This window comes from Capsicum annuum, chromosome 5, assembly GCF_002878395.1.
Source record: "Capsicum annuum cultivar UCD-10X-F1 chromosome 5, UCD10Xv1.1, whole genome shotgun sequence".
Taxonomy (NCBI): domain Eukaryota; kingdom Viridiplantae; phylum Streptophyta; class Magnoliopsida; order Solanales; family Solanaceae; genus Capsicum; species Capsicum annuum.
In genome coordinates, this window is record NC_061115.1 from 170,739,870 (window position 1) to 170,753,292 (window position 13,423).

General features: G+C 30.8%; 1 protein-coding gene across 8 annotated transcripts in view; it reads left to right on the top strand.

The window, feature by feature from the left end:
* Nucleotides 1–12,904, top strand: part of LOC107870929 (serine carboxypeptidase-like 19) — a 66,248-nt gene extending 53,344 nt beyond the window's left edge. For 4 of the 8 annotated variants that reach the window (XM_016717627.2, XM_016717629.2, XM_016717630.2 and 1 more), the window contains 5 exons: nucleotides 10,173–10,244; nucleotides 10,331–10,449; nucleotides 11,748–11,861; nucleotides 11,971–12,016; nucleotides 12,550–12,904. In XM_016717627.2, the coding sequence (XP_016573113.1) occupies nucleotides 10,173–10,244; nucleotides 10,331–10,449; nucleotides 11,748–11,861; nucleotides 11,971–12,016; nucleotides 12,550–12,633 (435 nt within the window). In that variant the 3' untranslated portion in view covers nucleotides 12,634–12,904. The remainder of the gene's footprint in view (nucleotides 1–10,172; nucleotides 10,245–10,330; nucleotides 10,450–11,747; nucleotides 11,862–11,970; nucleotides 12,017–12,549) is intronic. The other 4 variants (XM_016717628.2, XM_047413263.1, XM_047413264.1 and 1 more) reach the window with 1 other exon arrangement.
* Nucleotides 12,905–13,423: the final 519 nt, after the last annotated feature.

Below are 13,423 nucleotides of genomic sequence, written 5' to 3' on the forward strand. Positions count from 1 at the left end.
ACATAGAAACTCTTTTTCTCTTCGGTGATATGATTAACTTAGAAGATCCATTCATAAGAGGACTCCCATGAGAGATAAGCTACGGGATCACTCTCGCCTTTGAAAGTTGGAAGACTAACCTTGATTGAATTGATACCTATATCTCGATCCCTATTACCTTGTTGGTTCCATTGATCATAACCTTGAGGTCAGTTTCCCAAGTTTCCTCTACCATTAGGCACTGGATCAAATCTTTCTCCTCGACCTCGATAACCTTATTAATCCATTGGTCTGCCTCTCATTTCCTCTACAAACATGTCGGCTTCATCAAATGCTCCAAAGTCCGCTTGTTTTTCTTCTCCTTTTTCCTCGTCTATTTGGAGGGGTTGGTTTTGGTTAAGGAGTGCTTGGAATTGGGAAATTCGGTTAAGTGGAGGTTGGGGCATTCGGGTTCGAGATTCATTATGTTGTATTTGGTTGCATTGAGGTTGGAGTGGTCTAACGGGATTTCAATTTTATGGATATGTAGTGGCTTGTGAAATAGAATCATGTGCTTGTATTGGTGGATTGATCATTTGGTGGCGATTTTTTGAGGAAATATGAACCGAAGGATTTGGAGCATGCCCACTAGTTAAAGCATGAAAGTGTTAAGATATGGAAAGGGACGTGTTTTGTCTACCTTCCACGATATTCACTCTTTCACTAATGAGGGATACACTCCCTTCAAGAGAATCCACCTTAAGATTAAGTGAGTTTATCTTAGCGCCCATAGAATCAATTTTACGACTGAGAGTTTCAATGGCCGTTAAGATAGTATTTGTTGAGTGGTTATCCATTGTTTGCGAAGTTTCTCCTTTTGTAGCCATTGTACCTATGAAGAAATACACTCACAAACAACAAATACGTTAGCGTTGGAGAAATCAACCTCAGAAACTCTTCACACCTCTGTTTACCTCACACTTGGATCACAAATGTTGAAAGATGGTTTATACTTTGTGTGGTAATCGAGGTGTCAAGTTCTAGTCTTGATCAAATTGGATTCTTGTTTGATGGAATCAAATAAAGATATAAGGATTTGGATCAAGAATTAACAACAATATTAAAAGAGAAAATCTTGAAAGAAATGGGATGATGAAAGAATTTGGACTCAAGAACTAATCATCCAACTTAGTAGGTGGATTACTAGTTGTTGATAGTTTTAAGAATCAAGAGTTTAATTTATGAATCAAGGAATGAAACTAAGGAATCAAACCTGAGTAAATTGGAGTTTAGAAGTGCTAGAATGCATTTGAAACTTGAATTGGACGTTGGGAAGTCTTGACATGCGTTTGGGAGGTACATACCTTGGGCGCACCTCTAGAGCACTTCCAGCGCAGGTGGGGAAAGTTACTCACTGTTTTAAGCTGTGGCAGTAGTTCCAACGCACTTCCAGCGCAGGTTGGATGCAGGAGATCACTTAGACACTGCCTTGAGGTACGGTAGTTGGCTGGGAACAGCTGCAGCACACCTTGGGCGTAGGTCAAGGGCATGTTGGCCGCCCCTTGCTTGTTCCAAGGCCAAAAATGTCCTTCTTGATGCCCTTTGTGTAATTTTCTCTAGGAATATTCTTGAAATCTTTTTAGATGCTCAAACACAAACACCCTTTGGCTCTTTTTCTTCCTTCTTTTTAGATCAAACACCTTCTTTTGGATAAATTTCAATATGAATATAACAATCTTCTCAAGAACACACCAAGACCACTAAGAACATCAATCTTTCTAACTTTTTCTCCGGAGCTTGGAATGAGTTGAAATTTTAAACTTAGGTACTTTTTATCCTTGTAAACTCATTCCAAACATCAATTTATCCAAATTATTCACCAAAATCTTCAGATTTTCAATTCACTTCAAACGTCTTCAACCCATCTTTCAACAAGGATAGAACTCTTAAATAAGCTCCGATTTGACTCAAATTTGGTTTATAGACTTGTATAGTGTTAGGGAATGCAATCTAACAATAGAAACACAAGAAAACACAAAAATCAAAGACTCAAATTTGACCTAAGACCTAAAACGTGAATAATAACCTTTTTTTGTGATTTTTGATTTTTTTAGACGACTAAACCCAAGATTGACTTTGTAGGAAGGAAATCAAACTCCGCTCTGATACCAAATAATATGGAATTGAACTACGAAAACTAAAGACGATATAAAAACGTAAAGATAATCGATAAGATAGACAATTAGGCACAAGAAAAGAAGTAACCAAAAATAAAAGAGTATGTCAAACTCTAATACCCTCTATTACAATCTAATCAAACACCTAATTTCTACGGTGACCAAGAGGGAGATGAACGCCCTCTAAACCAATGTTTCTAAATCAAAGTTCAATAAAAGTTGTCCAATACTCTCACTCAATGGAGAAGCATTCATTAATTCATCAATAATCAAGCAAAACCAAGAGAATGAGCTAGCCTAAAAAATATTTATAGTTTAGGCTAATTATTATAATTTTAGGGCCCAAAAGTAATCCAATTGCAAGATAAGTCCCACTAGGAGCTGTTTTGATCCGCTCTTGAAATGCTAGAGTAGATCAAAAGTAGATCCAAAGCACCTTGGGCACAAGTCATTTCCAAGGGGATTTCTAGCCCCATTTTGACTTTGCTTGCCTCCTCCAACGATTCTTGGACCAATGTGAGTGCGATCATCAACAAATAACACCCTCTTGATGGTAAAGAGGCTTCTTTAAGTACCTCCCACTTCATGAACAATCCTTGGATCCTTTGAAGCTCCCGGGTTTGACTTTTAGTGAATGACTTGGAGCCAATCAGGATTATATCAGAGTCTTTTTAATAACTTTAAATATTAAAATCGCAATCTTCCCCCGTTATTTTTGTTTTTGAATCCTCTTACCTTAATTGATGGTTCAATATTCCATTCATATCTCATATACGAAGAATATTATTTATAGATTCAATGTGATGCTACTACTCTATGTTGGGTAAACGTCACTCTTTCGCCATTAGTTCTTGATTCTCTCCTAATCTTTGCATGAGAAACTTCTAAAGAAACATAGATAGTTTAGCCTCTCTTTATCTATATACATCAAATATCCTCTTCATTCATTCATTTTAAATTAAATAGAATTCAAGAAAGTGTTTCTCCATAAAGAATACCTTTAATGGTTGCACTCAATTATCAGTTCTTTGAGGCTAATGAAAAACTCAGTCACAAGAGATGATCTTGTCACACAGACACACAATGATTACCTACTTACTGCCATAGTTTGTTTCTGAACTAAATGTCACTTGGCCACTCCACTTCTTCATCGCCTTAAGACCACTCTTGTTAATAGAAGAAGTGCATATAAATGTCACAACACCCGGTGACTTCAACACTCAAACTACATAACTTATGATCTTGCTCTCTTATCTTCTTCTACTTCTTATAATGACTCATTTTAGGTCTTAACTGATAATGGTAATCTTCTGCCTGTTGTCTCCATAATTTAGTTTGTGCTTTCTATCTTGTCCCCAACATCTTTGCTGGAGTAATGGTTTATATATTCCGTCATTTAAGCTCCTGCATTAATAATGATTGTTTCATTTAGATTACAAACTCAAGTTTTTTACCTGAATAAAATTATAAATGAAAGATAAAATTGAACAATTTCAGATAGAGGGACAAATTTAGACGTTTTTGTTATGAAGAATGACCAAATATATTCTTGTAATATTAAAATAGTTTAAATATAATTCTCATTATACTTTGAATCTAAATATACTCCTCTTGTTGTACTTTGGATCTAAATATTCCCCTCTCGTTGTAATATGACATTGATTTGCCCTTTTATTAACAGACTGACAAGTGGTAGGGCAGGAACAAAATAACCCATCCCAAATATAAACTATCCAAATCTAATTTAACTCACCCCATCCAGACTCAATTAAATTAACCCGCCTTGTACTTAGCCTTAGCAATTTTGGTCTGCGAGCAGCTGCTGAGAGGGGCATCATGTGCACAAATAATTGATTAAGACTTTCTCTTCATGGTAATTGATAAATAATAAGCACAAATAATTGAACAAGATTTCTTTCTAATGGCATCAAATAGGATACTCACTTTGTGCTTAGCTTTAGCAGTTCTGTTCTGCAACAAGGCGACAATGAAGCAATAGTACCACACACATGTGTATGGTCTGAAGGATGAATATCCGATATAAGTTCATTTTATCTCTATTTTTTAACATAATAAGGACTGAATTTAGGCATCGAATAGTGCAACAATGGAGTCAGAGTATGAGTAGGATATTCGCTGATGAGATCACAAATATTTGTAATAGTGTTCATTGAGTTTAACGACAATGATTTGGACTTTTTTTATTGATGTAGAGATTATTACAACAATTATGAGATTGAATATAGTTAATTGGGTCTGGGTAGGGCGGGTTAAATTAAAATTTGAATATTTTAAATTCTGGATGGATTATTTTGTTTTAGGCCTGTCATGTGTCAATATGTTAAGTACAAGGACACATTATATCATAATATAACAAGAAGAGTATATTTGGACCCAAAATATAATGAGAGAGGTATATTAGCATAACTCAAAAATTCAAGTCGTGATAACACCTATCATATAATTCACCAGTAGGTAAGCCAAAACCACAGTTTGAAATGACAAATAATGAGCTAACGGGTGGAAGAGAGAAAAACAGAGTGATAATAGTAAATAAGGAGACTAATAGAAAAAAATATATGAAGCATGCACACCAATAGTAGAGAAACGAACAATACACACAAAAAGAATTCCTAAGACCTGGTACAATCAGTAAAAGAATTCTAATTTTATTTGGTATCAGAGCCCTAAGATTCTAAAAAATAAGATTTATTTATATTTATGAATATATTATTTGAACCTATGAGGACATATAAGAGAATACCTAGACCCTGTGAAAAAATTAAAAGTGCTATATTCAAATTTATGCAATTTCTTAATAGAACAAAGATATTTATACATTAATATAGTAAAAATCCTCCCAAAAGTACCTATAGATCAGATTGTAGAAATTCAACGAAATATAAGAAAAATAGAAGTCAGAATATCAGAAGTAGGTTCCAAAATAAACTATTACATACGAAGGATAAGACTAGAAAATAAAGTAAGAAAAAATAAAAATATTTATCTTGCTTAATCTGACTAAATATCAAAAGGCAAAAACTAAGTTAAACAAATTATATCGAACATATATTAGACTAAATCAAAATAATCAAAACCCAGAGAAATTAGAGAAACTAATAACTAAAATCTCAAATCTAGAAGCTAAACTCATAAAATATTTACAACTAAGATATAAAATAACTAAAAATAAAATACAATACATACCCTAAAGAAACTAGACTGCTTAGATTTAAAAATACAAACAGAAAAAAAATACAAACGGCTGAAGGATAATTCAGTTATTAGATGTAATTTTAATAATGAAAAACATGTATTACAAGGAGATGATCAACAGCTAAATACTATGATAAATTTTATAATAAACTTAGGAGAAATCATTAAAAAAGATAATACGAGAATATTAAAAATTATAGAAATCCTTGAAGATCTGCAAATTAAACAAAAGAAACTTCTAGACAAACTAGAACAATACTTTGATTTCATAAAAATTCAACAATCAGGAATAGATAGAAAGTCCAAATCTTAAATAGTAAAGAAAGAAGTATCATACAGTATCCTAAAATAAATAATTTTTGAAAAGAGTTACATGAATGGAGAAAAGATATCGAACAAATTAAGAAATTAGCTCTCTCATGAATGATCTATTTTATATAAAGATTTTAAAGAAAACAGAACAAAATCAACCAAACCTAGAGGGACTGTCAAAATTAGCAGCCCCTAAGAAGAACAAACGCATTAGCAATAAAATAAAATAGCACAATAACATTCTTATTATTGAAAATTAATTTTAGAAAAACTTATTAAAGAAAAAACTCAATCAAATAAATAAATTAGCCAAGACAAAAATATAGACGAATTAATTGAACAATTAGAACGATTAGAAGTAACCTCTCAAAAAGAAAGAATTAAAATTACTAAAAAAAACAGTTATGAATCTTTTTTTCAACATTCACAAATAAGTCAAGGATAAGCTTCGCTCAACACAGACTAGAAAATAATATGTTAACTCGGCTGATGTATACATTAAAAATGATTTCAAAACAATAGCCAAAAAAAGTAATAAATGTAGACAAAGATACATAGATTTTTCAGTAAAATAAATTAAAGTTTTAAAATCCTAAAATATTATATAATGGAGGAGTTTTTTCTTCAAAAGCACAATTATATAGACATTATAGAGAGGAACAAATATATGTTTTTGACGATAATAGCAACAGTGTGATCGTCAATAACACATATTTGTTCTTCTCTATAATGTCTATATAATTGTGCTTCTAAAGAAAAAACTCCTGCATTGTATAATATTTTAGAATTTAATAATTTTTACTTATTTTGCTAAAATTACACGTATTAGGGTATCTGTTGCGTTTTATTTTTAGTTATTTTATATCTTAGTTGTAAATATTTTATGAGTCCAGCTTCTAGCTTTCATATCTTAGTTTTTAGTTTCTCTAATTTTTCTGTTTCTTGTTTATTTTGATCTATTCTAATATATGTTGGACATAATTTGTTCAATTTAGTTTTTATCTTTGATATGTAGTCATAAATTAAGTAAGATAAATACCTTAGTTTTTTCTTACTTTAGTTTCTAGTCTTATCCTTCGTATGTAATAATTTATTTTGGAATCTACTTTTGATATTTTGACTTCTATTTTTCTTATATTTTATTGAATTTCTGTAATCTGATCTATATGTACTTCTCAATTTTTTTTGTATATTAATATGTAAATATCTTTGTTCTATTAAGGAATTGTATAAATTCAAATTTAGCTCTTTTAATTTTTTGAGATATCAATAATATTCTTTGTTTATTATTATTTCTTTGTCATATGTTCTAGGTATTCTCTTATATGTTCTCATAGGTTCAAATAATATATTCATAAACATAAATAAATTTTATTTTCTAAAATCTTAGGGCTCTGATACCAAATAAGTTTGAAAAGTAAAAAGGTAGAACCAAATAAGATTGAAAAATAAAAAGATAAACTCAAATATAAGATTAAATAATATATTAAGGAGTAAATAAATAATAGAATTGTTATATGTGTTTGTTTTCAAATATGATGTAAAAATCCTACTCAGTACTCCCTCCTTGTCATAATGATTTCATTAAGATCAAAGTACTTTCTCTCATTTAATATTTTTTAAAAAAAATTTAATACCTCATTCATCTCTTTCTCTTCAGTTTATGTATTTAATAATTTCCTCTTTAATCACACCCTAAGACAACATCAATTTTTTTTTATATAATTTAATCTGGTAAGACATCTTAATTTTCTAGGAGATTACAGATTAATCCATCGTCATTACTAAAAACTGAGAGATTAACTATATACTAGGAGTGTAGAGATAAAGCAACAAATAACATTAATATTACAAACACATGTATATGTATTTACATATTAAGGAGAAAATACATAGATCATAATAACTACTTACATAACTTAAGATGAAGAGACCTATAGATCAGATCTAAACGTCAAAAGCTCATCCTAATCTCCAATCAACAACTCCATATGAGGATGATGTCGGTGACAATGATTCGTATGAGGATCTGCATTAGAAAAATAATGCAGAAGTGTAGTATAAAAATCAAAACACACGTTACTTAGAAGGCATCATAAGCAAACTGAGATCAAATAAAATTAAGACATAATAAAGTGTGATTATACGATAAATGTAAGAGAAAAGGTCAGAAAAACGGGTACTAGGCTAAGTCAAGACAACTACGAGAAATATAAGTAAATAACTTAAAAAGCATAAATAAGCATTTTACTATGACCTAGCCGGACCCTCATAAGCCCAGTAAATACACATAACAATAATTAAATTCAACCGAGCTTTCATAAGCCCGATGAATGCAAAAGATAAGTAATACTAATGTAGACCAGGTACAATAGTATGTAATGCGAAAGAATATCATGATATGCAGTAAATATACCATATAGTCTTCCTCAAGTTATATTCATAAATCCTGTTCGTACTCAAAATTAACTCACAACTCAAAATTAATAACAATCTACGCCCAGACTCGAACTAGCATCCCCACCAAAAATTAATAACAATGCATGTTCGAATTTGAATTGGGACTAAATATATAATAAGAAGTAAGCTTAGGTGCGCTGACTTGAACCAAACTAAATAGACCATTTTTTTTCGAAAGTCAGATTCATTTAAAATATACAAAATCCCATTTATCAAGTTGAAAATAATACTTTAGACCAAATTACAAATATGTCAAGGATACAAAATCAAACAAGTATATCAGAGTGATAAACCAATTCAATATCAATAATCAGGCCACCAATATGCGACCTAAGGTGAATCATCTGAAAGGGCGGTAAAACTAGGTACAAGACTCGAGAATTTCAACCTAAGGCAAAGATCTATTGGAAACTAGAATAAGACATCTAAGTCCAACCCTGTAGATACTATGCACTCTAATTCAGGTCCTAAAAAAAGCGACGATGGAGCCTAAAAGTTCTAAGACGAGATTCTACTTTAAGGCCCTTTAGCCGTATTAAGAACATAAACACCTAAATAAATTATTCAATCCACAATATCTCACCAACAATTATCAAATTATTACACTAATACATTAAATGAGTAAAATCTAAAAGTAGGTAAGCCGTAGCCTATCTGAATGCCGAAGAACGCACCCACTCTACACTAAATTAAAGTTTTTTCTTTCGAGAAGCTTCGACCACTGTCACGCTGTTAAAGTAGTAATTTAGGTGTTCAACTAAAAATAAGATATTTATATTGCAAATTTATGCTCCGAATTTGAAGTTGAATCAAAATTCACCCATGAGACCCCCCTATGAAATTCAGAAATTGAATCCAAATTATATTTCTCGTAAGATAAGGATATCATGCTAAATATTGAGCATGATCAGACTCCAATTGCGTGCCCAAAATAGTCTAGAAGATCCAAAGAAAATCAAGAATTACAACTATAAAACTGACGCAATCAAGGTCAGAAACTTACAAACTAACAACGAAAATATATTGAAGAATCAAGCCATAACCAATTCTAACTCTCAATTATGAACCTATAGTGTTTCTCCAAGCTTCGAGCCCATAAAAATGATAAAAATAAAGTTTGAAATGAGTTTAAATCATGAAGGACAAGGTATATAAAGCACCAACACTGATTGCTAAGGCGACTAATTTATCGTTAAAACGGCCAAACTACTACTAAAGCTTCTGCTGCCATGGTGATCAGGCTTTGCTAAGGCTATTCCCTAACCGCTAATGTGGCTTTTCTAAAGCAGCCAAGGGTCGCCTAAGTAGCATTGATGCTGATGCCATTAGTTGTAGCCAAAGCAGCTCCCCAGCCACTAAGGTGGCAACGCTAAAACGGAAATATGGGTGCTTTAGTGGTTGTACCAAATAGTTCAGCTCCAGATTTTCGATCAAGTTTAGAAACTCTGATCAGGTTTTGTGAATTTGATAAAAAATTTCATGCATATAAATAAAATATGCAACCCTATCAGAAACAATATTTCAGACTTAATAGAACCATTAGAATTCTCAACTGAGATCGTTTCGACAAAATATGAGCTCCACATTCATTATTTTATTTTTACCAAATTTCAACCAACAGCCTAAAACGAGACTGGAAGCCTCAAGACCCAAACCAAAGATACCCTTGGCCTAAAATCTTAGCTTCAGAGCTAACACCGCTATCGAAATTCTCACCCGAGGATGTTTGCTAGAAAGTTGGATCGAAGACTTATTTTTCGACTTCAAAAGCTCTAGAATAGGAAAATAAGCATAGAAACCAAATGAACTTTTGGAGAACCAAACTATCGATCCCAATAAGTCACGAGTGACTTGGACAACAATAGAAAAGTTCTAAATATAAAAAAATTATAAAAATAAAAAAAAATGACCTGAAGTGTTCTTGTATATTTAAATCCAAAGTATATCGAGGGATATATTTAGCCTTCTCTATTTTAGTTATTACATATTATTGTATGAAAATCAGGAAAAATATCCAACAATTTTCTGGGTCCGTAATTATTTTTGTAGGGACAATGGCACGACCTCGGTTTGATTTGGGCCAATGATAAGAATGTACAAGATGCTCTTCATGTTCGAAAGGTATGCAATTTTAACAACAAAAGAGAAATTTTCATATTGGAACCTTGATGCTATTTTTATTAAAATACAAAACGAATCACACTCAGAAGACTAATGGAGCATGGGAGGAATGCAGGAGCAATATTTCTTTTGGAGCAATTATTGACAATACTATACCATATCATGAGAATCTTAGCCGTAAAGGTTTTAGATCTCTTATTTACAGGTATTTATTAGATTATTACCCGGATCTTATTTATAGAATTATATTTAATATGTTATTGTTATTTATTGTATACTTTATGGTTAGTAAATTAACTCAATAATAATTCTCTAAACTATTTTTGGGTTAATTTTAGTCACTTAATTTAATATTATTGCAATAAAATTACTAAACTATTTTCCATAATGAAAAGATTATTCAATTTTTCCAAGTATCACAAAAATTCAGTAAATTATGTTGGTAACAAAAAGTGTTTGGTAAGTAACATAGAAAGTCACCAAGTAACTTTTTGTAACTAAATTGTCAAAAAATTGTCTCATTGGTTTCCTCCTACTGACTTAGCGTGATATTTAGGTAAAATTGAGTGGTATTTTAGCCACACACAAAAATTGAAAAAGAAAAATACATAGTTACCCACAAAAACAAAACTATTACCATTGTCTAGCAATCTTATGCTGACTTTTTGTGTTTGAATTTTTAACTTATGTTATATTTTTTTTTCAATTTATTTATTTCATAGTTTACATTGTATGTCATTTAATTTTTAATTAGAATTGATAGATTGTTTTTTTACATAGTATTTAATGATTTAATGACATTATATTTATAATATTAATCTTTTTGTCAAACATACATTTCGTGATGTTCTTAAAAATTATGTACTTTTAATTTTTATGATTAATTTAATTAAAATAAACTAATTTAAAAAATATATATCAATTATTTTTCATGATATTTGTTAAGAACATAATATTTGAATGTATGTTATTAATTAATATATTTTCAAGATACAATATATCTTTCAAATACCTAATTTAATATCATTTATACAGACCCTTATTTGTCAAATATTAGTTTTATTTTTTGATAATTAAATTTTATTTTAAAAATTTGATATAATTATGTAATTACACCTGTGCAACCAAATATTATTTTATAAAAAATGAATTCATCTGGACTAATACAATTGTAATTACATTATAGTTATATTGTGCCAAATATAATAAATAGATCATGATAGTTACTATACCGTTAATTATTTGACTATATAATTACTATCTTAATAATTACATCAATTTTAATTAACATGTTACTTTCTAAACAGTTCCTTAGTGACTTGCGATGCTGAGTAACCTTTCTGATCTAAAAAGTAGTTAATCAATTTTGGTGGTGTAAAATGAAAGCAATTTTTTTTATGAAATCAACATCATATTGTAGGTGTGATTTTTCAGACATTAAGATGTATTGAGCATAAATATGTTTCTTTTTTTTTTCCTAATTAATTTTTCTGTTTGGAGTAGTGGTGATCACGATATGGTTGTACCATTTATTTCAACTGAAGCATGGATTACATCACTAAATTACCCAATTGTTGTTGATTGGAAGCCCTGGATTGTCGATGGTCAAGTTGCGGGGCAAGTTCCGAATTTAAATATTTTTTTTTAATTATTCATTGGATGATTAATGTTAATATGTTATGCAAAAAAATAAATTGAAAATATTAATTAAATTTGTTGAATATAGGTATACAAGAAGTTACTCCAACCAAATGACGTTCGCCACGGTCAAGGTAAGAAACTAACTTCATTTTGCATTTATCTAATTGCGTTCGTTTTAATTTATCTATCTTACTTTCTTTTTTGTTCCACTAGGAATGTTTCTTTTCCTTTTTTGGGTAATTTTTAATTTTATTTTTCAACATTTCATAGTTTGAGTACTGTTCATTATCTAGTTGTGTTTCGTTATACTTTTGCTAATTATATTTAGAGTAATGTTCATGCTTAAATGTAATTAAATACAACTTCAAAGTGAAAAGTGAATTGAAAAATAGGTTATAAGTTATTTTCTAAATTTAAAATACAATTTCAAGTTGAATTTAGAATTTTCATGATCAAATGCTAATTTTCAAATAAAGTAAAAATTATTCTAAAGAAAAATGAATTAATATCTTTTATGGCCAAACAAGTACCAACTACCAAGTAATATCTATTCTCTTACTTTCATTTTTAACTGCAAACTTGTTTAGTTTAGCATAAACATCATATGCATGTAAGTATAGTTTAAGTAACTTTTGTAATTCTATTTAATGCCTTTTTAATACAGGGAGGAGGGCATACTGCCCCAGAGTCCAAACCCGTGGAATGTTTTTCCATGTTAAAGCGTTGGTTATCATATGAACCATTATAGCAGCAGCGTATAAGTCGTTGCGCCTTAGCACACTCTTTTTATTTGCTTGTTAGCGCTCCTATTCCAATTATTTATATTATATAGTCGTAAAGAAACTAAATGAAATTTGACAATCATAGCTCAAGCATGCGAAGAAAACTCGAATAGCTTGATTTGGAGAATCTTTAATGAAGCTGTAGTAAGTTAATTTTGAGTTTGAAAGCTCTCTCGATGAAATCTTATAGTGTATGTATGTATGTATAGATAATATTATAAATTGACATTACATAAATTCTACTTGTCACACCCCTTGTTTTTCACCGCATCCGACCCCGCTAGGAAGTTGGTTTTTAGAGAAAATGGGTCTTTCCAATTAAAGTGACGTTTTGAAAAGGGATTATTTTATTTACAGAGTCGCCACTTGGAATTGAGTTTGGGTGTTCCAAGTCACCTTATTGAATCCCTATTCAAAAAGAAAATGACTCTTTAATTTTTATTTTTCGATCTGCGAACTAGAAATCCGAATAAGGAATTCTGTTGACCGAGGGGAAGGTGTTAGGCACCCCTCGAGTCCCGTGGTTCTAGCACGGTCGCTTTAATGACTTACGTCCGGCTTAAATTAAAACCCCTTTTTTTTTTTTTTAGGATTTATAATATTTGTCAACCTAAAAGTTGTTTGCCTCCCGCTTTTAATTTATTTTGAAATTATTTATTGACGTGTGGCTTACCGATAGTAGTATTTTTCGGCCTCACCACAAATTTAGGCACGTTTCTCGCGCCTTTACGGCATTTATAAGTCGTCCCTATTTTC